The sequence below is a fragment of the Rousettus aegyptiacus genome, unplaced genomic scaffold (assembly GCF_014176215.1).
Source record: "Rousettus aegyptiacus isolate mRouAeg1 unplaced genomic scaffold, mRouAeg1.p scaffold_m13_p_2, whole genome shotgun sequence".
NCBI classification, from domain to species: Eukaryota; Metazoa; Chordata; class Mammalia; order Chiroptera; family Pteropodidae; genus Rousettus; species Rousettus aegyptiacus.
The window spans coordinates 15006728-15033361 of record NW_023416295.1 but is presented as its reverse complement, the minus strand read 5'-3'; the positions used below and the strand labels follow the sequence as shown (position 1 = coordinate 15033361).

Sequence of the window (26634 nt, the reverse complement as noted above, 5' to 3'; positions counted from 1 at the left end):
TACAAGGTTACTCCCATAAGAATGGCAGTTGATTTCTCAACAGAAACTTTGCAGACCAACATGATGAAAAGCAATGACTTACAGTCAAGGCTACTCTATCCAGCAAGTCTATCAATTAAAATCGAAAGTGGGATAAAGAGCTTCCCAGATAGGAAAAAGCTAAAGGAACTAATCACCACCAAGCTAGTAAAACAAGAAATGTTGAAGGGACTACTTTAAGAATAAAGGAGGAACTTGAATATAAATAATAAAATGGCAATAACTATGGATAATCACTTTAAATGTAAATGGATTAAATACTCCAATCGAAAGACACAGGGTAGCTGAATGGATAAGAAAACAAGACCCATACACATGCTGTCTACGAGAAACCCATTTCAGATTGAAAGACACACAGACTGAAAGTAAAGGGATAGAAAAAGATATTTCATGCAAATGGAAATAAAAAAAAAAAAAAGCTGGGTAATAGTACTCATTTCAGACATTCTTTCCTATTCGTGTTACTCTCCTGTATTAGCCAACCACGTATGCTGAACGTGATGGCAGAGAAGGAATTACCTGTTTATCTCTCTTTCCTCAACTAGAAATTACCCCTAGTTGAGGAAAGAGAGACAAAAGACGAGGCCCTCGAAGGCGTTCTTCATTTCTGTCACTGTTTTCTATTTCTAGCCTTTCCATTTGATCTTTCCTGTAATTTTCACGTCGATTTCGAAATTACCCCTCCGCTCATCCATGTGACAAGTCAGATGAATCTCAAAAACACAGCAACAGGTAAAAGTAGACAAACTCGAAAGCCCTCACACTTCACGATTCCACTTGCACGGCATTCTGGAAAAGGCAAAACTGTAAAGACAGAAAACTGAACAATGGTTGCCAGATATGGAGGGTGACGGGAGAGACCGACTAGAAAGAGGAGGAGCCAGGGGACTTCGAGGGTGATGGGAACATGCTTTTTTTTTTTTTTTTCATTACAAAAGCATATACATCCGTGAAAATTCATAGCCCTGTCAACCTAAAATGGTGAGTTTTACTATATGCCCATTATAGAGAACCAATAAACTCTATTTAAAAAATAATAATAATGAAACATGTGCATTACATATACTCCAAAAGAACTAAAATTTAAATAACTGACAATATTAAGCGTGATAAAAATGGAGAGCAATGGAAATTCTCTTACTCGGTTGGTAAAAGTGTAGAGTTTTACAAGAATTTTGGGAAATTATTTGACAGTATCGACTAGATTTAAATATATGCAAACCCCTGCCATTCCATTTCTAAGTTTATATCCCTCAAAAAAATTTACAAAAATGAATATCAAGAGACATGTACAAAAATATTTATGGAGCTTTATTCATAATAGCCCAAAACTGGAAACAACACCATATAATTGATAATTCATTGAACTCTACAGGTATATACATTGGTATTTTGTGCATTTATCTGAATGTATTTTATGCTTCTCTATACATACTCCCTAGCAAAGTATTCAAAGCCTTCCATGCTCAGCCTCACCCACTACCACAGAATAATGTCTGTTTACAGCTCTTGCCCAGACTCATCCAGCTGCACCACGACCTCTCACCTGCCAGGCCTCTACCCACTAGATACCAAGAGCACCTTCCTGTAACACTTGTCACCCGGACAGGAAAAATCACCTGTAGTTGAGAACTACCACACTAAGTCTTTGCAGGACCAATAAATAATATCCTCTTTCTACACCTGAATTCAGAAACAATCAAGAGATCGACCAAAAGTTGGAAAGATGAAAGTCAAAACGCTAGCGGTAGAGCATCATGGTCGGAGATGCATCTTTAGATCTGTGGCCACAGGAACTTGCTTCCATATCACTCAGAATTAACCCCTCACATCCCCAAGATGCGCAGTGCTGAACGACCACAGGCTAATACAGAGCGGGCAGGGAGGAGACTGAAATGTAAACATCCCAGAACCTGCTGGCTCTGAGGGGGCAGAGGGCAAGCAGAGGGGCCGGACTGCTAGCTCCATGTCTTCTCCCACACTCCCCAGCCTGATAAGCCCCTCCTCCTGACATGAAAAAGACTGACAGGGGTGAGAAGAAACCCCGTCGAGGAGAAATGGCTGTGCCCCTAATACCGAGTCCCTCCCCGCTGGAGAGGAATGCATTGTTGTCACCTGGCCTCTCGTCTGTGTCCTGCATAGATCGTGGAGGGCATGGCCCGTGTCCTGCTCATCTCTGCATCCTCTGTGGCCAGCACAGGGCCTGGTTCACGCTAGGAGCTCTGCACATGCCCTTTCGTCCTTCTAGAGCCCACTATATTACTGCCACTACCATGAGCCTGGGACCCTTATACCCCTAAAGGACCTCCAGAGAGAAACACAATCACAGCACTGAATCTTGAAAGCCGCTGCTCTGCCTTCCATGCCCCCCCCCCGCCCCCCCGCTCCTGGACATCTCTCACGAAGGGAGCCTGACACGTAGGAGAAGCTCAAAAGTGTTTCATCATCTGGGAAAACGTCCGGCTACCTTGGATATTTCCTCTGGTTGTGGAGCCTTGGCTTCGCAGTACCACCACCATGGCCGCAAGGGGGCGACATCCCCCCTGCCAATGCCTCTACAGCCTTCAGGCTCCAAACCAACCCTCGTCCAGGACCACCACAGAGGTAGGAAGCGGCAGAATGCTGGATTCCGTCTCGTCTCGTAAAGGAGGGAGAGGATTCTGGACCAGGTGACTGGCCTCACTGACCACAGCTGAACATCTGGCTGACCCAGACTCTAAACGGTGCCACTCTGTGGCTTCCTCTCTCCTCTCCCACATTCCTCTGAGGTTGGTTCTCTCCCTTTGAGACCAGGAGCGTCCCTGCCCTTCAGAGCTAGAGGAAGTGCCCTCCCCTCCGTGCTATCTCAGAGCTCCCCCAGGTCCGGGCCGCGCGGGAGACCCCGGACCAGCCCTCAGGCTTCCCTCCGGCTCCCTCTTCGAGGGAGTCACTGCTGTCCTCCGCGGTCCTGCTTCCTGTGCCACCCGTGGCCAGGCTGTGGGTTTCTCCCAAATGTATCCTAGAGACTGTGTCCAGCCTTGTCAGCCTTTCGGTGACCGTTGTAGAATTCTCTATCGCTGGAACTTTAGACCAGCCAGATTCTAAGAAGTCCAGGGACCTGTGAAAAGCCCCTTCCCCTCTCTGAGCTCAGCTGTCTTGCTTGCAAAGGACAGAGTGAGACAAGGTGGTCCCCAGACCTCAGGGGTCCTGCGTCTCCTCTCTAGGGCCTGTCCCTGCTGCCTCCGTCCCTCTTGCCTTGCTCTCCTCTTATCTCACGAGGACTTCTGGCTTCTTAGGAGCCTAGCATCAACAGGGTCCTGCCTCCAGCCCGGCTACACCTTTCTAGATATGCCTGCAGTCTTCAGAAGCAGATAGACATGGAGTCAAGTCCTTTTGCCAGTTCTTATGAATCGAACTGTCACTTTATCTGAGCCTTGGTTTTCTTCTCCGTGAAATGGGGGTGCTAGTGACCACCTCATTGAGTTTATTGTAAATGAGACCCTGTGTGTCACACACAGAGCGCATCGCACACAGTCAATAATTCTTTCTTCCCTCCCAAGAACATACATGAGCAAACATTCTACCTCTATAATCACTGATAGTCACATGATTTTGTCAGGTAGTCATTACTCTCCCATTTTATAGACAAGGAAACTGAGGTACAGAGAGGCCAGATAACTGGCCTGGGATCATGAACTAAAACTCAGGCCCAGACTGGAAGTTCTTGTGGCTGCTCCTCCACCACCATGCACTCTGCCTCTGCGTTTACGTGCAGGTGACGGGAGAAGGTGTTCTCATCTTCTCCTCCAGTTGTTTTATCAGTGCTTTGGTCCAACCTCTGCAGAGAGCCGCCCACCACTCCTCTTTGGGGGGGAAGAGGCCTATTCACTTATTTATTTTCGTTTTTGACCATATGCAGCTTCTCTTTCGTAAAGACCCAGGGGCAGTTTGGTGAGCTCGGAGGCGTGAGGATCCTCGAGGGAAATGTGGATGTTCATTCTCACTCTCTTCATGGGGCCCGTGGGCTTGAAAGAAGAGGGAAGTGAACTAACCTGCCCAGGGAGCACAGATGCCTACCTTCCTGGTTCTCAGGCCCAGGTCCCCAGGACGGGAAGAAGCTATTTCCCAACTCTAGAGGCTGGAACTCCCAGAAATGTGCTCCAATCAGAGGCAGGGCACAAGGGTGAGCAGAACAGAATTTTCAGAGTGCCAGATCATTCTAAAGGGCAAGGGGAACCATAGGAGACACTCACCTGTCCTGCCAGCTTGGGGAAGAGGGTCACCAGCAGGCCCACTATAGGGGGGATGGGCAGGTTGCCCTTGCAGACCCAGGAAGTAAGAATACAGGTTGTGTAGGACTGTAAGAAGGCACCCGGAGACATCATCTGTCCCAGAGGTCCATGCTCAGGAAGGGGACACCGGGGTTTGACGGGGGAATTCTCTTGGCCAGCCCCTAATGTGCCCAAATACCTTGGCTTCCTGTCCGGGTCTTTTCCACTGAGCCACATCCCAGAGCCAGGGCCTCACTGGTTCCTGCCACCACCGGCCACCCGCAGGTCATTGAGGAACTCTGGACCAGCTTTAATCCATCAAAGGGGCGATTGGTGATGGGAACGAAGGCGGTCAGGTCTCTCTCCCACCACTCCCGTGGAGATCTCAACAAGAAACCTGCCTCAAAGTGCCCAGTTACTCTCAGCTTCCCGCTTGCAATTAATTAACCGTGTCTCTCAGGCCCTTGGAAGTTGACTCAGCCCGCTGCCCACTAAGGCCTCTTCCTGGAGGCGCTACGAGCGCCTGCATTGCCCCTCATGGCCACTGGAGGGAGCCTTAGGCCCGTTTCTGCGCTGCGCGGCTGAGCCTGGAGTGGAAACCCGCAGCTCACAGAACCCCAGACGGGTCGTACTCCCAAAATTCCTCCCCGAGCCCTTCCCAAGCTCTAGACCCCTCCTATTCTCCAAGGACCGTGGGAAGGGAGGTCATCTGGTCTCCCTCCTCCACGAAGGAGCACTGTCTGTAGCTGCAGCCTATAGATTGGTGATTCCCCTGGGCTGGGACCCGGGGGGAGGCTCCCTGGAAGACAAAGAAAAAGCGGCGAGATGGGAAATGAGAGGATAGAAAAAAGAGAAGAGAGACAGAACAGCCAGCTAGGGAAAGGTGAAGGCGCTAAACGGGGAACACGGGGGATTGCATCCTTTGGGCTGCCCCACAGAGGTCCCAAACACCCATCCAGTTGAGGCACTGACACCCTCCTCGGGTGTCCGCTCCCTACCTGACTTGTGAACCCGCCCAGCCAGTCTGGTCAACCCCAATCCAGGATTTGGGTTATTAGAGGCTGGGCCACCAGCCCCTGGAGCAGGACGCGGAGAAGAGGAAGTGGGTGTGATCTGTAACGTAACACCAGGCACACACAAAGGCTGAGGCTGCAGCTCTCACCTGGTTTTCACCTCTCTTATCTCCACCTGGGATAGAGTTCAGCTGGGAATTCAGAGAAGGCGTCTCCCTCCCCCAGCTGACACCTGCCGATACCGCCTCAGGAAAGATCTCGAGGTTCAGTGTCAGACAGCTTCTTCTGAGAGGCCACCCCAAGGGGGCTTCAGATTTCCAAGGAAAATCACCTTCTTTCCTGGTCCCTGCCCTTCTCCTCATCCTGGTTTTAGGCAGAGGAAACTTAGGCCAGCATGACCGCCTGAATGCAGAGAGCAAAGCTCAGGAAGAGAAGCGAACTGCAGGAGGCAGAAGTCCGGGGTTTTGAAAGTGCTGTCCGCACTCTGTCTCTCCCCACTTTCTATTCACTCATCGAGTCGCCAACTCTACACACACACGTGAGCCGGACACTGTGCGGAGCCACTTCCTCAGCCCTCTGCCCCACACCCTACTGTCGCTCTCTTCCCAAATGAAAACAGAAGGATCAACTTCAACAATCCAGGATCCATCTGACTCGAGTCTAAAGGGGCGGCCGGACTGTCGACCAGCCATTTCCTTGTGGAATCTCTCAATTCCCTTGCTTGCTAAGACATGGGTCCTTCGATGCTCTCCTTTCCTTTCTGAAAACTTGGTCTTCTTCATGGTACACTCCTTCTCCCCCCACCTCCTCCCTACACACCCGTGTTCTCCTGACCCCACTCATGACCCTCCTCACCCTACCATGCCTTTAGATCAAGATAAAGCTCAACCGCAAATGCACAACAATATTTCTGTGGCTCAACTTAACTTTCTATATCACATAACCCTCTCCACTGAAGCAGCGAAAACTTTAAGTTATATCCAATACTTGGAGCTTCAGTCGTGCCAAGGCATTGAGACAGGCCCATCTGGACCTCAAGTCCTCTGTGCCCAAAGGTCACCCCCTGAGATGTCCACCATCTGGTCTGTGTGGCCCTATGAGTTAGGCTATTCTTTCTGCAATATCTGGGCCACACATGGAGCACAGGAACCTCGGATTTGCTGCCTCTGTCCTTACTCTCTGTGCTGAGATAGCAGACTGTCCTTCTCCTGAGACTTGTCACCTCTATGGAGGTAATGTCGAGAAGCCCAAGCAGTCAGCCACTCCAGACTCTAAATTTTTTCTTTTCTCCTTTCTGCAATCCAAGGAAGAACTTGGACTGTCCCAAATTGAGTCAGATACTCACCGCTGGACCAAACTACTATATAACTGGGAAGAAGTGGTCAGGGTACCCCAACCCACAGGCGTGGCTGCTGGGGGCCACCCCTTCCCATGGCAGAGGACGACCACTGGGCTGTGCAGCTACCCCGCGTGGTGTTTATTATAACTCTTGAATCTTTACGTCCAGACTTGATCCTTCACTTCTAATTGCCAGGTGAGCATTTCCACGTGGAAGTTCCACACCTACTCCGCTCAACATGTCCAACTTTGACCTTCTGCTTAAACCAATATTTCTCAACTCAGCATGTTGTCAATGTGCAAACAGTCCTTCTCACCTCTTCTCTTTTCATCACTCCTATGGTCAATCGGCGATTGAGCTTTTCCAGTCCTGCGTTTGGTATGGGGCCCTGAGGGTGGCCCCAGACAGAAGCATGGTGTTGGCCCTCACCTCCTGCCTCCGCCGCCACAGGGGGCCATTCCTTCCGGCTGGTGCTGGAGTGTGAACTGGAAACCAACATTTGCTCCCAATACCCACTATCCTCTTACTTTAGAAATAAGTCTCCAGAAGTATGTTTGGGTGGGTCCTTGGCTTCACAGAATAAAAGTGACATTTCCCAGCAGCTAGGTGAGGCCATGTGACCGTTTTGGCTATTGTAGCTTGAACAGAAACATTGTGTACAATGCAAACAACATATGGTGTCCTGAAAGAGAAAGGCATGCCCTTCTCTTCCTCTTTTTCTGCTTTTCATCGACTGGAATGCTGTTGCAATGGCAGGAGCCGGCGCAACCACAATGGACCGTGTGGGGATGGCAGAGCAACAAAACTGAAGGACCCAGGGTTCCTGAAAACTTTCATGAGGAGAGCCATACTGCACGCGAGAGCCTTTACTTAGGAGAGAAATAAACTTCTGCCACATCGAAGTGTTTGGTAATTTTGGATCTCGGTTATAGAAGCTAAAGCAGCATCCTAAATGATACAGAGCTAAAGAGATCTTAAGGCTATTTCTGTAGCATTTTCCAGCTCTGAGATCTTGGGGAAACCTTAATCTTTCTAAGCTTTCTAGTGTCCTTAGCTGTATACCTATTTCCCAGGGTCGTTTTATAAATAAATACATGAGATGACACATCATAAAATATTTAATTCAACATCTAACATACACTTGGAGTTCAACAGGTGTTGAAACGGACAGACCAGTCATCTTTGCAAAATGCCAACATGATCCCCCCGCCCCCTTGATTAAGAATCTTCGAGAACTTCCACTTCCCTTATACCAAACAAACCCTTCACGTGAAAAAAAAATCCCTGCCCCACTCACCCACCTTCTCTAGCCCAACCCCTGACCCCTTTGGCTACAGTCACTTCTTCTGCAAACGTTGATGGGGGCCTCCGCACCTGCCAGACGCTGCACTGGGTCTTCAGATACAGACCCGGGTCTTTGCTCTTGGGGACTTTACAGTCTAGTGGTGGAGGGGGCAAAGATCGAATCAATAATAAATGTAGCTAACATTTACCGAGCATTTACTATCTGCCAGGTGCTGCCCCAAGCCGTTTTTATAGGTCTAGACTCCCAACTCCTACAACAACCCCAGAGTTAAGCACCATCCCACGCCGACAGATACAGAAACCGGAGCAGAGCAAGGTCGAGCCACATGCCCGAGGTCACCCAGTTAGTGTGACCAGAATTTCAACCCGGACAGTCTGACACCACAGCCTGCGCACTTAACCACGATCCTACCTGGCCTTCAAATGAATGTCACATTGCGATTATAAAACAAGCCGCCCAGGGAGGTCTGCGGGGTTCAAACATGCCCCACCCCTCCTGCCCCTGGACCTTGGCACGTGCTGTTTCCTCTGCCTAAAACACCCTTTCTCCCTTCTCTGCCCAATTCACTTCTGTTCGCCCTTTGGAACCTAACATTTGGAAAGTGTCACTTCCTAAGGGGCACCTTCTCTGTCCTCCCCCAGACTCTCCAGATGCATTTACAAACTCTTATTGCATGATGTACCTTTCCTGGGGACACTTCACATTGTAGTTACATATTTGCTGATTCTCTACGTTCTCCCCACTATCCCCTCCCCACTGCCATTGGACCTGAAATGCTGCAAGAGGAACAAATACACCGGTATTGCTTAGTACCTAGTACAGTGCCTGCACATAGTAGGTACTTAATAAATATCTGAATTAATAAATATTAATTGATGGCTTGATTGATTGACTTACCTCAAGGTAGCGTCAAGGTCTCCACCAGCCCTAAGGCTCCATGGCTGTGAGGTTTTCTCCATCTCTCTCTGGTCTCCTGCCCTCCCCCAAGGACCTCTACCCCACGTGGCTCCTGCTCCCGATATCCGTACCCAGCCTGAGGCCCCTGAGGGAGAAACCATGGTACTGCCAGGTCAGAATCTGCTCATGCAGGAGAATAGGGGGTTGGGGTGGGGGGGCTGGCTACCTTATAGACACCCCCTAGTTTTCCAGGACCGGGCCTGGGAATAAGAGGTTCCCAGGACAGACGCGGGAGTCAGGGAACGGAGCAGAGGCCGGGAGGAGGGGCCCAGACCCCGGACATCCTGTCTTGATGGCCAGAGATGATCTTTAAACCCCTTAAAAACTGGAGCCGTGAAGGCGGCTGTGCCACCGCCCCCAAGTGCTGTGGTCTGGAGTCAGGAGCCAGCGAGATCAATATCGTTCAGGAGGTTTTCAGTTCCAAGTCCTTTCTGCTGCCAAGTCTCCCCAGAGGCCTGAGGCAATGGTGTGGAGGAGGCAGGAGGCACAAGAAAAGGAAAGAAAGTGAATATTTAAGAGCCGACAGCCCGGCGTGTGCTCCATCCTCACACCAGCCCTGCAGGGTAGGCATCATCCCATTTGACAGATGAGGAAGCTGAGGCCCAGAAACAGAAAACGTTTTCCAAGGTCCCAGCAAAGCCAGAACCAAACCCGGCCACGCCTGGTTCTGAGGCCAGCCTGCTCTAAGGCAGGTCACACATGAGAGGGCTCAGGTCTCGCCGGTCGCAAGACACAGTCACATCACACTCGGGACTTAGGCCGGAAGAAGGGGCTCTCCTAGACTGTGCCTGCAGCCATACCCAGGATGGCGGCTAGGCAGGGCCCTCTGCAGGCCTTCTCTCCAACACCTGTGGGGGCCGGAAGCTCACTCCTCCCAAAGCATCCCTTTCCGTTACCAGCAGCTCCTTTGCCTCTGACCTCTCCACAGCCCTCAGCTGTGACAGTGTGCAGCCCAGAGTGTGCCGACGCTCATCACTGAGAGGCCGTGGAACATGGGACAGCCAGCATCCATCCTCCCATGCCTCCTTTTTTCCAAGCCGAGCTCTCCCAAGTCTTTCAGGCTCCTCCCACTGGCCCTTTTCCACTGACGCCAGCTCGGCCACGTCCCACATCCCGCGGGCACCAGGCCTTCCAGTGGGTCTGAATTGCTGAACTCCTGGGGGAACTGTCTCCCCTCCTCTGTTTGTGGCGCTCTGCTAATGAGTGCAGCCAGGGTTTGGCCCACTGTGAGCAATGGCTGGCGTAAAGCCCCTGGGGCTGAGTCAGCCAGATGATTGGCAGGACGGTCGGAAATGAGATGCCTTCAGGGAGGCACAGCACCGCCATGGTGCTGGGTCTCGTGTGTGCGCGCGCGCGCACGCTCACGCATTTGGTCCGAACCTACTATCAACGTTTTCAGAACCAGCCATATCCTTTCTCTATTTCAAATGGGCTCGAAACTGCTGAGACTAATAGAAAGTCATTTTCACCAACTGAGGAAAATCGGTTCTTGAAAAGAGAAAGGCAAAATTCAATTTAACACCCGTGAGGAGAAATTTCGGAACCCCTTCCCCACATTGTGTCTATAGGTCCCAGGTGGCATGTCACCAGAGAGGCGACAGCAGCTCCTCCTTCCTCAAAGAGCTCTGCCCTTGTGTTGGGCAGGGCTGAACCCCGCCTGGACGCAGGAGGAGACATTTGGACTCCACTCCTGAGGGGAGAAGACAGCATTCTCCCACCCTGAGAAGGAGAGACGTGGCAAAGGGCTGGCACTGGGGACACCCAAGCCCATGCAGAAGGGACTTCTCCTGGTGTGCCCTCAGCGCACATGGGCCTGCGTGCCTGCACACGCACACCGCCATGGAAGATTCAATCTGAGGAAAGTTCTTCCACAGTCATCCTGGGTCCTGGCTGCCCACAGAATCGCCTGGGGAGAGTCCGACTCCCAGTGCCTGGCCGGACCTCACGCTGATTCTCTTGGAACCTAAAGGTGGTGCTCAGGCCTTGGTACTTTTCAGCCAAGTTTGAGACCCTCTGAAAGACTCCTCACCTCCAGCCGACCAGTCACCTCCCTTTGCTCCTCCTGCCCTCACCTCAGCTGATGCTCCTGCCTCTTCTGAGGTGGAACTCTGTGCACACCACACACACCTGCTGCGGCCAGGCTTCCGGCTGGCCAGGGCCAGGCCCCGTCCCTACCTGTCCCGGGTCAGTCCCGGGCTGAGGGCTCCGGAGGCTCCAGCATCCCATCGGCAGGGCAGGCCCTGAGGGGAGGCCCAGGAGCATGCCTCTCCAGGTGACCCGGACAAGCGCACTCCCAGCCCATCTCCCAGGTGCTGCGGAGGCGAGGACGGGCTGAGCTTCTCGGCCCCTGGGTTCCAGGCCCAGCCGTGTGACACTCGCCCAGGCTGCTCTGAAGTCAGTGTGTGTGTGCAGGTTTCCTGGGGGGGGCTGGTTAACATCCGGGCTTGGATCTGGCAGAGGTTCTGCCTTTCTAATCTCCTTGGTGATGCCAACGCGCAAAACATGAAAAGGTCCCTTGGGTCTTCTGTGTAGTACGGTGTATCATGACCATTTACCTCCCTAACCCAAAGCCCTCCCTCTGCGGCCCCAGTCCATCTCCTCCCTTCAGGGCCCTGGGAGCGGCGCTGGCCACCATCCTGCCTCAGTGCTTAGTTCCTTCAAAGCCAGGCTGGATCAGCCCAGCTCGCAGGCTCTGGCCTGCCTCTCTCATCCCCTACATCAGGCCCAGCCAAGGACCCCACATCACACTCCACAGGTGGGGGGGTGGTATCAGAGGGTGACCTCACCATTACACACAAACAGCCCTGGTTCACTCCCTGGGAACCAGTCTGACTGCCCAGCCCTCTGGCCTCATCTGACCAATTTTATTAGTTTGGTCTCCTGCCTGCCCATCAACCATGAGGGGGCTGTCTTTCCCTTCTGAAGCAGCCCTGAGAGAAGGGGAGGTGTGAGCTAGGTCGAGCCCCGTGAGCTAGGTCGAGCCGGCCTGCGAGTCAGCTTGCCTGGAGGCACGGCCTGGCTCTGCTGCTCACTTACCAGCTTCTGGTGATTTTGAGCAATCTGAGCCTCTTGGAGCCTCAGTTTCTTTCTCTGTAAAATGAGGACAAGGACAGCCCTGATCTCGCTGGGTGTAATGTGCGTGAGAACACACACGCGCGTGCTCGGTGCGGTCTCGGCACTTAGCAGGTCCACCAAACGCCATCCGTCACCAGCAGCGGTGTGCACCGGCTACGCCAGTCAGAGGCGAGGTGACTTCCCGCGGCCTGTCTCCTTCCTTGTCACTAAAGTCTAACGACACCTACCTCATGGTTTTATTGAGATTAGACATGACGATGCCCAGCGCATAGTAGGTGTGCAATATACGTTCCTCGCCCACTGCAGGCGGGGTCTATGGCTCCGCCTCTGAGTGCCCCTTATAGCGGAGGTTCTCAAAGTACAGCCTGGAGACCCTGGGTGGGGGTCCAGGAGATCCTTTCAGGGGTTGTATGAAGTCAAAGCTACGTTCGAATGATGCTAAGCTGTTGTCTTTTTCACTCTCGTTTTCTCGGAGGTACTTCTGTGCTGTCTTTACAAAGTGGATACAGAAGCAGGTAAGAGAACCCAGCTCTCTTCCATTAAGCCAGGCATGAGAGAGGCTTTTTAAAAAATGCAGAGCGGCGTTCTCACTCAATCTCTGTTGTTTTAGAAAATGTCATGTTTCATTAAAATGCTTTGTTTGCGAACATGTAGTCAGTTTACTATTGCTATGGAAGTGAATCGATAAACGTTTTTCAAATGTTCTGTTTTAATTTGTAATACGGCAGATATGGAAAGATGCGTAACGCGTACAAACACAAGCTCTTTGGCCCTCAGTTTTCGAGGCCGTAAGAGTATCACGAGGCCTGATGGTGTGAGAAGGCTGCCCGTGGTTCCTCGTCCCGGCTACACGGGGGCGCAGCACACACACGCTCAAAGCAGCCCAATGAGCCACCCTGCCAGCTGTGCGGTAAGCCCAGTGGGGAACTGGACCTGTGTCATGTGAGTGTTTTAGATCTCCCAGGGCACTCTGCACTGTGCTAGGCCTGCCTAAGTGGGTACCACCCTAAACTTTCTGAATTGCAAGGAATTTACCCAGGACCACTGGGCCTGGGCACAGGTGAGCTACACACGTGAGCCCCTCCTGAGGGGTGTCCCTGAATTTTGTCTGGCGGCCTCTACTTACTCTCCCTTTCCTCGGAAAAACCTCAACCCTCCAAGGACCAATCACGGCCCCGTTCTCAGTCTCCATGGTTCAGAATGTGACCCAGATCCAGGTAGAGAGGCTGGTTGAGAGTTAGTCATACAACTAAGCAGGGTCTGTCAGAGCCAATGAGTCTTTGTCCCAGGTTTTTGTTGAAAACACTGGGAGAAAAGACTCCTCTTTCAACTGCAGCTGCCACACTCCACGCTGAAAGCCCAGAGCACCTGGTGGAGCCACCACTGGAATAGAACTTGCCTGAGAATCAGCCGGCACAGAACCAAATAATGGAGACCAATTCCTGAGTCTACTATTTGAGCCTTTGGGCCCAGCTGTGCTGTCCCTGCACGTCTTGGTCACGTGTGCAATGAAATGCGAATAAACTCTTTTTTGTTTCCTTAAGCCAGGGGTCCCCAACTCCTGGGCCGCAGACCGGTACCGGGCCATACAGCAGGAAGTGAGTGGTGGGCAAGTGAGCGAACCTTCATCTGTATTTGTATTTGTAGCCGCCCCCCAGGACTAGCATCACCGCCTCAGCTCCACCTCGGATCCTCAGGCATTAGATTCTCATAGGAGCACCGATCCCTGGTGCCAGAAACGTTGGGGACCACTGCCTTAAGCCAATTTGAGTTGAGGTTCTCTTCTAGCAGAAAGAGCCCAGATGGGAAACTCCTGGTAACCAGAGCCAAGAGTTAGGTGGTGGAGAATCCACTGCGGGGAGGGGTGGGGGGTGGGGGGGCTGGGGTAAGTCATCCAGCAGAGGCATCCCGAAGCCACATATCCAGGGCCTTGGCAAGGCTCCCTTTTGCCCACCAGAGACCTGGCAGACCCCTTTCCAAACAACGCAGCTTAGATAACACCACAATTTTTCTTTCACTTTATCGTTTATAAAGCCATACAATGGATCGCAAAGAAACAAAGCAGCTGTACAGAAGTAGGACAGCATCAGTGTACAATACATTCATATCCAGGATAAGTAGCATACATCAGGGTTTATACAAGGTGGCAGAGGTTATAGGCACGATGATACAAAATAGAAAGTATATTTCCATCTATATAAATACACAGCCAGGGGACGGGGCGGATGCGGGGTTATTCTGTTTTTCCTGCAGAGAGCCTGGGAGGCAGGGTGGGGTAGGGAGTGGTAAGGAATTTTTTACACTTGTTTTGAATGACATGTCAGAGGGAGGACAGAAATGGGGAAACAGAGCATGTGGACACGGATGCACTCCTCACACACACACACAACCCAAACAGACACAGGAGAGTCTCAAACTGTTCAACAGTGCTTAGAAAACAAACTTGGGACATCCCTCCACAACTGCTCACTGCTGGGAAGAGCCCGGTGCGGGAAATAAACAGAGGTCATCTAACATTCCCGCCCTTTGTGGCTAATACCCCCATCTCCAATACTGAGTTTCTACCAGTCAGTGCCCTACAGGCTCGCCTCCTGATTCTTTTTGCCACTGGGTGATAATGAACTTGACGTTCTATTGCCCATCTCCTCCAACCCAACCCCTAAGTTCCCTACAGAAATGAGCACAATACGCACACACATACACCCACACTTGCACGTGCACACACACACGTCCTGTGTTACCGCTGGCCAGGGGACTCCGGTCTCAGGATGCCAGGGCATGAACCTGGGTGAAGGGTGACCCCAGGGCTCTGCCTCTGACCTCTCCAAAGACCCCGAGCATGGGGGATGTAGGGACAGGAGGCAGGGCGGTGGTGAACATCCGGGGCATACGTCATTCACCTGCAGACTCCTCTCTGTCCCCTAGGCAGCATGAGGAGCCTGGGGCAAATGAACGCCCTGTTCATCTCCCTCCTGGGACCCCCTTTATGAAAGAATTATGCTTGTCAAGCTGGCTACCTCCTCTTACGGTCACATGGCCACCAGGCCCCACTACCCTTGTCCTGCCAGTCTCTGACACACCCAGGGCTCCTCAAAACCCAGTGGAGAAGGAATCCTGGCAGCCCACAAGCTTTTGTAGCTAGCCGCTGCAAAAGAGGCTCCAATGAGGACTAGGGTCAAAAGGCCTTTCCCAAACCTAGGACACAATGTGTCAGTCCCTCAAACACCTGGCTAGATAAGGGAGCCAAAACACGGTGATCGGTGATCGCAGGGCAGGCGATTCCAGTCACCCTGGAAGCTGATCAAACAGCTCACTTCCTCCCCATTTCCCCTCTGAGGTCACCTCTCCATTGTTCCCATGCCCAGTCCTCCCCTCTTGTTCCACCTGGGAAGAGCCACATGGACCTCACTGGGCCTCTCCCCCCGTGTGGCATTGGAGGGCCTGCCAATAGCTAGAGGTGGGCCGGGGCTGCGGCCTGGGGCCGCATCGCTGTGTCTCAAGCTGACCATGCCTCTCCTGCTCTTTCTTGCCAGCGTCCCCCAGACCCTTTCCCACCGCTGACTCCCCAGCCTGTTCTCAAGACCAGACAGCCCTCTCCTGGCTGACAAACAGAGTCAACAAAAAACAGCAGAACTGTTGAGGGCGGAGGAGAGATACGCTAAACATTTACGCGATAAAAACAATTATTGAAAGTGCTTTCTTTTAAAGGAAATCTTTGGCAAGAATATACTGCAGTGCTGTGGTGTGTGTGTGTGTGCACGTGCACATGTGCGTGTGTGTGCGTGTGTGCACGCATGGGTGCACAGGCCTAACCTGTAAGACATGGGAGGGCTACAGTGTCTTCCCAACCAGTGTCTGACCCAAAGTGGGGGGCTGCCGTGGAGACTGAGGTGCCCTTCCCCATCATTCTTCCAGAAAGCCCAAGCTCCAAGAAATCGACTCCTTCCAGAACAATAGCAGGGAGGAAGCCGATCAGCTTCCTGGCACCCCTAGGGTCACGCTCGGCTCAGGCCTGGGTGGGGTGCTCTGGCCATGCCTGGGAGGTGGGCTGTGGTGGGCAGTGGGAAGGCACGTGAGAAGGCTGACCCCAGGCCTGGGTCCGCAGAGCGGTCTCCCACGCCACCCGGCCTCAAATGTGGAGAGGACGTCCAGACCAGGAGAGTGTCCCTGGGCTGTCCCGTAGGGGGGTAAGATATGTACAAAGGGAGGGGGCAGGAGATCTCCCACCTGGGAAGAGAGTCGAGGTGAGAGGGACTGAGGAGAGAAGATTCCGGGCATCGGGCTCGATGCCCTCAGAAGGAAGAGCGCTGTGGAGGAGCCGTGGGCGCCAAGCACGAGGTTTCGGTCTTTGGGAAGTGAGGGCTGCTCCTGCTTTAGACACTCTTTAGACTCTCTCCTTTCCAACCCCCCGAAACAGAATGCCCACACAGATGCAGCTTCTCGGAGGAGAAAAAATGCAAAAGACGCACACACAGCCCACGCCGGCCACACTCACGCACGTCCCCCGCTGGCCCGCTGGGGCTGCGGCAAGCGGACAGCTCCCTTCTCATCTCGGGAGCTGATGGCTGAGTCCTGGGCTTGCCAGAAAATAAGGGGGCCACAGGGGATGGAGCATGCGCACCCTTCCCCGCTGAGCCCCAGACAGAGTCTGGGGAAGGCCAAGGCCAGGGCACGGAGACCCCTGTTTGCTCCAAAGATAAAGGTCCCCACATTTCAGGCTTCACTTAGACATATCAAGAGGGATGGGACTTGGTTTATGCCCAGGGAGGCAATAAAGCAATGTGGGAAAATAATAAATACTTCTTGTCAATTTACCTATTCTTTTTTTAACCTTTTCTTATATTTTATTAGCTTACAGATTCTGTCAGTATGTCTCACATATATATTATATATATTTATATATCAATACAATGCCTCTCTCTAGGGGACCCCCAGAGGCTTAAGAAACCCCTCAAGAATGGAGTCCTGATGGACTCTCCATTCCAGCTTAGAGTCCTTGGGTGGAGGTCGGGTTGTTCCCCACTGCCCTTTGGCCTAAATGTGTGCCTTCTGCCCTCCACTCGTGGGCAGCTCGGCTCTGCTGGGGAAACCAAGGCAAAAGGGGAACAGCAAGGCTTTGGTATTATAAGGAGGCCACGTGGTGTACAGGTAGCAGCCCCCAGAGCTCTACTAAGTCACCCTGGACAACCCGGCAAAAGTCGGACCCCAAAATGCTTGCAGAGGGGGGCATAAGGATGACAGAAGTCTCCCCGGGACTCGCTGAGCAGGGCTCTTAGAAGTAGGATCCCCTGGATGAGCCCAACACGGGGACCCTGCAGGACAGAGCAGGGCAGGGCAGGGCAGAGCAGGAAGGCTCAATCTCCAGCACCCAAAAAGACATCATGCAGATAAGCAAGTCTGAGATAAGGCTGGTCTGGGGCGGGGAACCCAAGGTCGGGCTGAGGCCTGGGGCTGGCAGGAGCGACCCGCCCACCTCATCGCTGGGCCACACGCCTCGGGGGAGATGCCCGGAGCTCAACAGCCACCACGGCTGCCGGATCTCTTCCCCAAGGCTATGGGCATTCGCGTCCCCTTCTCCTCACATCAGTGCTCCTGCCTCTGGTCGAGGCCGAAGAGAGATGCTCCAGGTGGCCGGCCCCACTCCTCCCGGCGTCTTTGCTGAGAAGGGGCTGGCGGTACCCAGCGCCACCAGACTGCAGGTGCAGGGACCAAGGCAGAGCCTGTTCCTCATATTCCTGGGTGCTCCAGGGGAGAAGGGCTGATGTCCCCTTCCTCTGCCGTGTCACCCCGACTCTACCCTTCTTTGGACAATATGCACGTGTGCGCAAACGCATGGACATGGACGAGCACGCCTGTTTACAATGCGAGCTGAGGGGCAAATATAAATCGGTGCGTGAGGAAGTGGGTGTGGACGTACACACGCCCTACAGATACGCCCACGCCAACTCTACATCGGAGACGGAGCAGAGAGACCGCAGGTGCCTCAGGTCTGAGACACCTTCAGAAACAAACGTTCTGCCACCCGATGTCCCGCGCTGGCTCTTTTTGGTTTGGCAATCTACCTTAGAGATGGCCGGGAAAAGGTTCTCTCAACATGACTTCTCCTTGCAAAGCAGGGCTAGGGAGACAGAGCTTTTCCATTCCCCTCAAAATGTGGATCCCCAAGGAGGTTAGTTCTGCCTCCTTGGAGAAACTCTATCTTCTGGGAGGGTGAGGGAGAGTTAGGTGGACCCGATTAGTTTTGGAGGCCTTGGGGTTACGTAGTATCCGTCTAACCAAAGGAATCCCAGTAATCCTCCTCCATCTTTTTCTTTCTTTCTCTCCCGCTCTCCCCTTCCCCTCTGCAATTCACTTCCCTCTCCCCACATTGCACTTTCTTCTCTCCTTCTCCAAAATTGGCCCAAAGTCCTCCTTCTGGATTTAAAGGTGGTCAGGATTCATGGGTCTCCCCGCCCCCACATGCCCCATCCCCACTGCCCTGGCCCCAGGCAAGGGGTGGGTTCATCTCTTCTGGCCGGCACTCAGCATGACCTTGGAGACAAAGTTGACAATGGCGGAAGCAGGCTGGTTAGGGTCCAGCTCAGCGAACAGGTGGCAGGCGTTGTCCGTGGTGCTGCCCTGCTTCCGGGCCACAAAGCCGAAGAGCCTGCAGGGGTCGGAGAAGGGTGACAGGTGTGAGGGGAGGGCAGGAGGGACCCCAGGCCTTGGAGAGCCACCCGGGTGAGCAAGCTTATCTTCAGGCTGACCTCTCTCCCCTATCTCTCCACATCTCTCCAAGCATGGAGATAGGGAGCGGAACCTAAGAGAGAATCCTCTGTCCCTTCCATTGACAAGAAAGCCAAGTCCTGGAGATTACATGTCACTTGTTGGGGGAATGAGACCAAAAATAAAACGAACGAGGACATTCCTAGCCCAGCTTTTCTCAGTCCATCTCAGCCCCACCCCTACCCAACTGTTCTTACACAAAACACATAAGCAAATGAATAAAACATTGTCTGCTTGTCAAAGGGCTCCACTGCCTCAGACACCTAGAGAAGGCCAGGGAGACAAAAGGACAGGGGTCACCAGCCCCTACCACCACACACACATTTCTCTCGGGCTCTAGAGGATGGGGGGGGGGGGGGAGGAACCCACACCTGTTCACCCAACCCCCACTCCCTGCACCAAGACTGGAGTGAGCTGGCATTCTCTCTGTGCAAAACAGAGTTAAAAATATGAGTGCGGAGAACAGAATGTGAGCTCAGGTCCCCTCCCAGCCGGCACGTTGCTAATTAGAGTAAGATGGGGAAATCGGGACAGCTGGAGATTCCGATGGAAACCCTTGCCCGAGGACTGGACCACGACAGCTAACATTAGCAAAGTCGAGTCCGGCTTGCAACTGTGCACATGCAAGCGTGTACACGTGCGCATGCGTGCGCATGCACACTCACACACAGGGCTTCCTACAGCTTTTTCAGGGGCTGGGAATAATTGGGCCAGAGGTCTGGGGTAATGGTCTGCCCAAGTGGTGGGGAAGCCTGAGTCTGTGGACCAACCCCAGAATCCCCTTTCCAGGCTTCCTGGGATCCTCGGAGTGGTGGAGGGTACTAAGGGCACAGGGAAGGAGTGACTCTGAGCTGCTAGCATGATGGCATGCCAACCCTGGTGGCCAGGTTCTGCCAGACGAAGAGTCTGCCAACCTCGTGGCTTATACACCACCCACCTCCCTCCCTTGAAGTTTATTTCAGCTCCAAGACCTGCAGGGCCTGTTCAACAATAACTAAGTACTTTCTACTTTCTCTGCTTAGCGAAGTGGATCCAGGTAAGAAACCTCAGCCATCAAGGGCAGGGAGGAGCACTTGCAGGAACATGAAAGCTAACACCTCCTTAAATTCAGGGAGGCATCTCCTGCACCTCAGCCTAATCCCGGCCCCGCACTGGGCTTTCCTGGGCCTCTGCAGGGTGCTCAGTACAAAACCATTCCTGAATGAGGAGATTGATTTTTAGGCCTGACACCAGCCTACTTCTGTCCCTGACGCCTCCCCCTTGTAGGACCCATGGCGAATGAGTAGATGCTTCTTCAAACACAAAGCTTTGGCCTCCTGGTTTGGTGGCAGGGACATGGAGACCCTAATGCCCCTGTGAACCGAGGAGAAGGCCGAGGCAAGTGTGAGGCAAGCTTTGAGAGGATGGGACACCTGGGTCCTCCTTTCAGCTGGGCTGCAAACTCTTCACGTGACTTCAGGCAAGGCGAGGTCACCTTCGTCCCACAGGACCCCTCTGGAAACCCCGCCATTCAGCCATCATGCTGACGAGCTGCTGGCCAGCTCCATTCATTCTTGACCAGGTGGCCTCGCTGTGCCCCGTCTTCGTTCCCCTCCTCCCTGTCTCATTCCTCATTTCTTCATTCGACAAATGTTTATCAGCCACAGTCCTGCCCTCAGGGGGCTTGCACTCTGGCGGCCGTGCCCCCCCATCTCCCCGAAATAGTCTCTCCTACCCCCATAGCCACATGCCTGTCTTTTAATACCCATTTTTAAATACGAGTTCTTTCCCAAAACTTTCCCGAATCTCTCCCTGCCTAGGGGCACTCTCCTTTGTCACACCGACGTATGTGAGCTGGCCCTCTTGGTGCGTGTCATACATCAGAGATTTTGTACTTTTTAAAAGGGAAATGTCCTTTTTCTAAAGCAATCTTCTATGAAGTCCGAGTAGATAAAGGTGACTGCAGTACTTAGGGTTATAAATGTATCGATTCAAAAGCATAACATGTACCCATTATAAAGTCAATCGGTGAGAAAAATGAGGCTCTTTAGATGAGCCCAACAAAGCAAAACGTGGAGTCACGGACCACAGTGGCAGTCTATGTCAGCTTCAATGGCCAGGTTATTCCTGTACTTTATTTTGGTTTTGTGATATTGAGAAAACCTGTGATTCATCCTGATATATAACTGTAAATTGTAACAGGATTTTTCCTCCCTTGTTAAGGGCTCAGCTGCAACCTGAGAATCCTAGGGTTCCCTGGAACACCATTTGAAAACCACCTCAGCATATTAGTACTTTTTATACACGTGTCCTATCCACTGTGCCAATGTCAGGCCTCCTGGGAGTGAGTCAGCCTCCTGGTTGGTCTGAATCCTTCCAAAGCTGAATGGATGGAAGCATCAAACAAAAGGTCCCAGGCCATCCCCAGAATTCAGAACTGGGCTCGCATGTTCTGATGTGGTCTAGCCCAGGCACGGTATTCACAGAAGCCCACCAAAAGAGCAAGAACAAGAATCAAGGGAACCAGAACTGGGGCAGAAAAGATCATTGAAACAACCCCTGCCTCACTGCCATTGCCTCCAACAAAACTCAGCTTTCTGTCCACTTCCTCAGACCCCTGCTGGTCTGGCCCTGGGAGAGGAAAGATGACAAGACCGGAGGCTGGGGTAGAAAGCAAAAGACCTGGCTACCTGGTCAAGCTTTTATCCAAAGCTGAGTGACCTGTGCTGCCCTTTGCCCTGGTCCTAGATTTTAAACCTGCCCCTGATCCTCCCACCCCAAGGAGCAACAGGACTAGCCAGCTGGGCTGGGGGGAGAAGCCACACTTACTTAGCAGGAGCCCCTCCCTCTGTCTTCATCCACCTGTGGAAAGAAAGACAGCACAGCGTAAGCTACTACACCTGCTCTCTGGTACCCAGCCCCGTGCATCCCCAAACCATATGGGGCAAGGCAGAGGAGCTCCATCATGGAGGGTGGAGGGCATTGATGTAAAGAAAAACCTTTACCTCCCAAGGAGCTTCCCCCAATGTGGAGAAGAGAAGCAGATTCAGGGTCAAGGACATGGCAGAGTGGGTGAAAATGGGCATTTGAGTCCCTGGGAGAGTCTCCAAATTTGTCATGGGGAAAACTCAGAAAGATGCCTGGCATAATTATTCATGCTCTCACAGACACAGGCAGATCTTCAAGCTGAACCAAAAATACACACACGTGCACATACACATATGCATACACACGCACTTGCACACACAGACGTTAGTGTTCTGGAGCTGGCAGAGACAGAGGTGTCTACAAGAGACTTACTTTCTCTCCTGTGGATCCAGGTCACAGAAGGTGACAGTGTTGAGGGGGTAGTGTCGTCTGAAGAAGAGCCTGTGGCACGGACATCAGATAAACAGAGTGAGCGCTGAAGTGACAGGCCAGGCCACCTTCCCACCACCTGTGGCTGTCACGGGTTGACGTGGCTTCTCCCTTATGAGCAAGACAGCCTGGGATGCTCACATTGGGAACATAAGCAATGCACAGGGACCGATAGATATGTCACAGAAACATGTCTCGAAAGTCAGAGGTTAGGAAAAGAAGGGAGGAACTGGCATTGAGGAATGAGAAATGGGGGGGACCCTAGAGGAGGCAGGAAAGGGGCTGGGAGAACATGTTAGGGAGAACTTGAGAGGAGGGGCTCTGCTCTAGAAAACGGGTACCGTATCAGTTGCATTTGCAGCTGTATACTCAATGCAGACATATTTGTAGGAGGGTGGAAAAATGGGTGGATGGGCAGGTGAATGGAGACATAAATGAGTGAAGGACTAAATGAGTGGGGGAGGGTAGAGGGGGAATGAATGGATGCAGGGATGGATGGACCAATTGGCGAGTGGGCCAGCAAGTGGATGGATGGGTGAATGGATGGATGGATGGATGGATGGATGGATGGATGGATGATGGATGGATGGATGAGTGGATAGACAGATAGATGAGTAGATGGAGGGTGGATGAGAGATGGATGAGTAGATAAATGGGTTCAAGCAATGAATCACTTGGTAAGTGGGTGGGAAAGGATAGATAGGTCACAGGAGGAGAGGCCAATACAGAGCAGGTAGAGAGTCTTACTTCCTCTGGTTGTCAGTCAGTGTAATTCCCTGGGCAGAAACTTTGAAGTGAACAATGGTGGCTGCCGGCGTGGGGTCAGCAGCCAGTGTCTCAGAAGTGGCTTTGGAGATGGCTTGTGGCCCAGTGAGTGACTCCATGTCCACAGAGTTGACGAAGAGCACGTTACAGGCTGGAAGAAACCCAACCAAGGAGGGATCATGGGGTTTGGAGTAGGTGAGGACGATCCCTGGGTCCTCTCTTTAGGGAGGAGGCAGCAGATGAATTTCAAGTCAGCCTCAGGCCACGGCACCTACACACAAAAATGTGTGGTGCCCACCTAGAGACATTGGGTCTGGGAGAGATGCCCAGCCTGCACCTGCAGGAGGGGACAGGGCAGGGGGGAGGAAAGGCCAGGGGGTATCTGTTCTGGCGTGGCCACTCACCTGCCCCTTGCTTCAACAGGTCAGTGGTTGAGTTGGCAGGGCCAGAGCTATCTTTCGATTCATCTGTGGGGTCTGAGACAAAAATGTAATTCAGCTGGTAATTGAAACTCTAGAGCTGGAAAGAAGCACAAGTCTGGCTGGGCCTAAGGTGAGCTCTGCAAATACTTGGTGCAACAGATACTCTGCTTTTCATGTCAGACCCTGGCAGTCGGCACATGCACGTCCAATTGGGATGTTCAATAACTGCTCTAAGGACTCATCGCACTGGTTGAGTGCCTTGGAGTCCAGCAGAGCCGGGATCAGACCCTGAGCCCAGCACGTGCTAAAAATCTATAATACGGAGACGACGATGATAGAAGCCAGTTCACTGGGCTTTGCCGCTGTCCCACATACAGGGTTAGCCCAGAGCTTGGCATAAAGCAAGTCTTCAAGTGGCAATTGCTGTTATTGCTGTTTTGCATTGCTACGTCTGTGTGGATCGATAAATGCCCTCCCCTTCATTAAACCATTAATGCGGCACGACTATAATCTCGATATTAATAAGAACTGAGTATTGTCTACGCCAATGTTTCTCTGACTCTGGCGGGTAGGCTTGTTAAAAGACAGATTGCTGGACTCTACACCTCAGAGCTTCTACTTAGGTGGAGCATGAGAATATTTGCACAAGTTCCCAGGGGTGCTGCTGCTGCTCTAGGGCCCATACTTGGATGGTACTTATACAATGTAAATATCAAACAGTTTTATAATTGCCAAATTACTTTGGTAAATTCCGTAGAAATATAATTTAATTAGTGTCTATCTAAATCGTGTGGTTAATAATGCTTTTTAAGTTGTATTCAAACTTTTAAGCTCATAATGGTGGTCAATTACCATTAATAATTAAATGAATTGAATTGGATACATAGAAATTGTCAAATAATATCGCAGTTGTTCTGTGTGGGCAGAACCCCAGGAGTGCTGAGAGAGGCTAGGAAGAAAGTCCCAGGGGCACTTCTGAATATCCTAGTATTTAACAGAGAGAGAAGGGAGTAGGTACCTCAGTTCCCAGTTCCTAGACTTCAAGTTCAGGGCCAAGCACATTTCCCTCCTATGGGCCCTGTGCACTTGGGGGCTGCGAAGCAGAAGCCTGTGCTATGAAGAGTTTCAGGGGTCTATCTGCCATCCTCCATGTCTGGGACACCCCTCAGAGAGAAGCTGGAATCTCCTTCACCGGCCCCAGGACCTCACTCAGATTCTCGCCCTGTGTCCTGAGGTTCTGGGTTCCATTCAAACTTCCGGCAATCGAAACAAGGTCTGCTCCTCCCTATCAGCTCCATGTCCTCAGTCAGGGAACACCCTCTCAGCCACGTACACTCGGAACTCCAGGGACATCTTACTCTCCCCTTTCCTTCCCACACCATGCGGAGCCCAGCCATCTCTCCTCTAAGCAATCCCTTGAGGGGACACTGTGCTCTGTCCCCTCCATTAGGACCAGCCTCCCACCCTGGAAATCCCCATGACCTACATGACTTCTTCTTCCCCTTCCTTGAGCCCTGCCCGCTGATGCCCACCCCACCCTCCAGGCCCCGGTCCTCCCCGTGACTGACTCCTACTTCTAGCGCCTCCTCCAAAACAAGGCTTATTGTGAGGATTCGGTCTGAATTTCTTTAAGCCTCTGGAGAATTTTCCAGAACAATGTGCCAAATCAATTATGTACATTCCTGGAATTAAGCTTTTAATAAACTTTTCTTTTCTTTTTTTTTTTTTTAACACCAAAAAAGGGGAGTGGTTTTGAGTTCCCCCAGAACTGGCAATGTAACTCGCATCCTCCAACCTTGGCCTGCATTCTGGAGTGGCTGACCGGGCTGAGACACAGAGGAGGCCAGCTCGAGGACGCGCTGGCAGAGCCAGAAGTCTCAGGTTCCTACCTCGGTTTGGAATGACCAGCTTGCAGGGCAGAGCCAGTGGGATGATGGAGTGCTGGTAGACCAGGGCAGAGAGGGATCCTGCAGTGGGGGGAGACAGGATGTTAGGGGCGGCATTACCAGGAGCGGGCCAAAGGCACTGGGGAAGCCCTCCCTCCCCGCCGCTAGCCACCGTCTAGCTTCTTTATTACTCTCTCATCATCTCACCAACAGAGCTGAAAATCCCCTCCTTCTTTGTTAGCAAGACCCAAGGGAGAAGATTCCAGAGGCTCATTCTAGGAGTCACGAGGTTACCTAACAACTCTCCTTTGTAGAAAGTTACTCCCAACATCTCTCCTAAGTCCCTCCGGCTGCTGGGGCCCCTCTCAGGACAGAGCAGCAGAAGACCCGAAGAATCATGGACTCAAATCCCAGCTCAGTCACTTATTAGCCGTGCGGTCTTGGGTAAGTCTAAATTCTATGATCCTCAGTATCCTCATGCATAAAATGGGACCGCGGCACCACCAAGCGGGATCGTCGTGAGACCAGAAGTGATATAAGGGATCTAGACGGTGACTTTCACATAGTAAGTGGTCAGTAAGGGCTGCTATTGTTGTCATTGTTGTTCAGATTATAGTGATAACCAGAGTCAGCGGGGGAGGATAAATATGAAGGAATCCGGCTGAGTGAAAAAGGGAAGTACAGAGGAGGGGAAGCCACCGTTCACTTTCCCCGCTGCACCTACAAGAAGGGCTGGCAGAACCTGTGGCAAAGGAACCTGGGACAGGCCTGAGACACCACAGACCGACGACTATGGGGACAGAGGCTGGGGGACAACATCTCACCAAAGTTTGGCTCGTTGGGGCACCCCTTGAGCTTGACTCCTCTAGGGCCGGTCTCTATCAGGAAATGTCTCACCAGCTCATGGGTCATGTCCCCTGGGATAAAAAGAAAGAAGTGAGGATTAGTCACTTTTCACGGTATCCTCCCAGCACCGCCCAATGCTGCTGCTTCGTAACTTCAGAGCACGTGGGCTATGACGGGAGAAAGGTCGTAGAGATGATGCGGCCAGAACCCTGGAATGGAGCGACCAGCTCTCCTCTCTGCACCTCAAGGATACAACCGAAGCGTCCCAATAACCTGCCTTCCCTGTTCTCTGACCCTCTGCTGAAGAGTCCGATACAGCCGAGGCCAGCTCCCACGAGTGTTAGCGACCCGACCGGCCCCCAAGCTCTTCCTGCACCTCAGGGTTCGAAGAAACCTTACAGATTACCTGGCCCTGAGCCCCCACTTAAGCAGATGCTGTTACCTTTTTTATTCTGCTGCATGATGGTCGGAGGGGGAGAGGACACCTTCATGGCCAGCCCATAGGCCCCTCGGAAGGAGTGACTGTCACGGATGATAAAGGCCCCTGGTTCCTGGTCCTTCAGGAGTGCGATGGCTGAATGGAAGGGGTGAGGACAGAAGAGGAAATAAGAAATGGACTGCACTGGCTCTGCTTA

The 26634-nt window shown here is 52.3% G+C and overlaps 1 protein-coding gene across 14 annotated transcripts in view; it reads right to left on the bottom strand.

Annotated features, from left to right (window-relative positions):
• Nucleotides 1–13982: 13982 nt before the first annotated feature.
• TNS1 (tensin 1) overlaps nucleotides 13983–26634 on the bottom strand; it is a 187007-nt gene continuing 174355 nt past the window's right edge. For all 14 annotated transcript variants that reach the window (XM_016156683.2, XM_016156676.2, XM_016156675.2 and 11 more), the window contains 8 exons: nucleotides 26442–26573; nucleotides 25978–26070; nucleotides 25157–25234; nucleotides 23250–23321; nucleotides 22828–22996; nucleotides 22024–22092; nucleotides 21553–21585; nucleotides 13983–18625 (listed from right to left, as the gene is read on the bottom strand). In XM_016156683.2, the coding sequence (XP_016012169.2) occupies nucleotides 18481–18625; nucleotides 21553–21585; nucleotides 22024–22092; nucleotides 22828–22996; nucleotides 23250–23321; nucleotides 25157–25234; nucleotides 25978–26070; nucleotides 26442–26573 (791 nt within the window). In that variant the 3' untranslated portion in view covers nucleotides 13983–18480. The remainder of the gene's footprint in view (nucleotides 18626–21552; nucleotides 21586–22023; nucleotides 22093–22827; nucleotides 22997–23249; nucleotides 23322–25156; nucleotides 25235–25977; nucleotides 26071–26441; nucleotides 26574–26634) is intronic.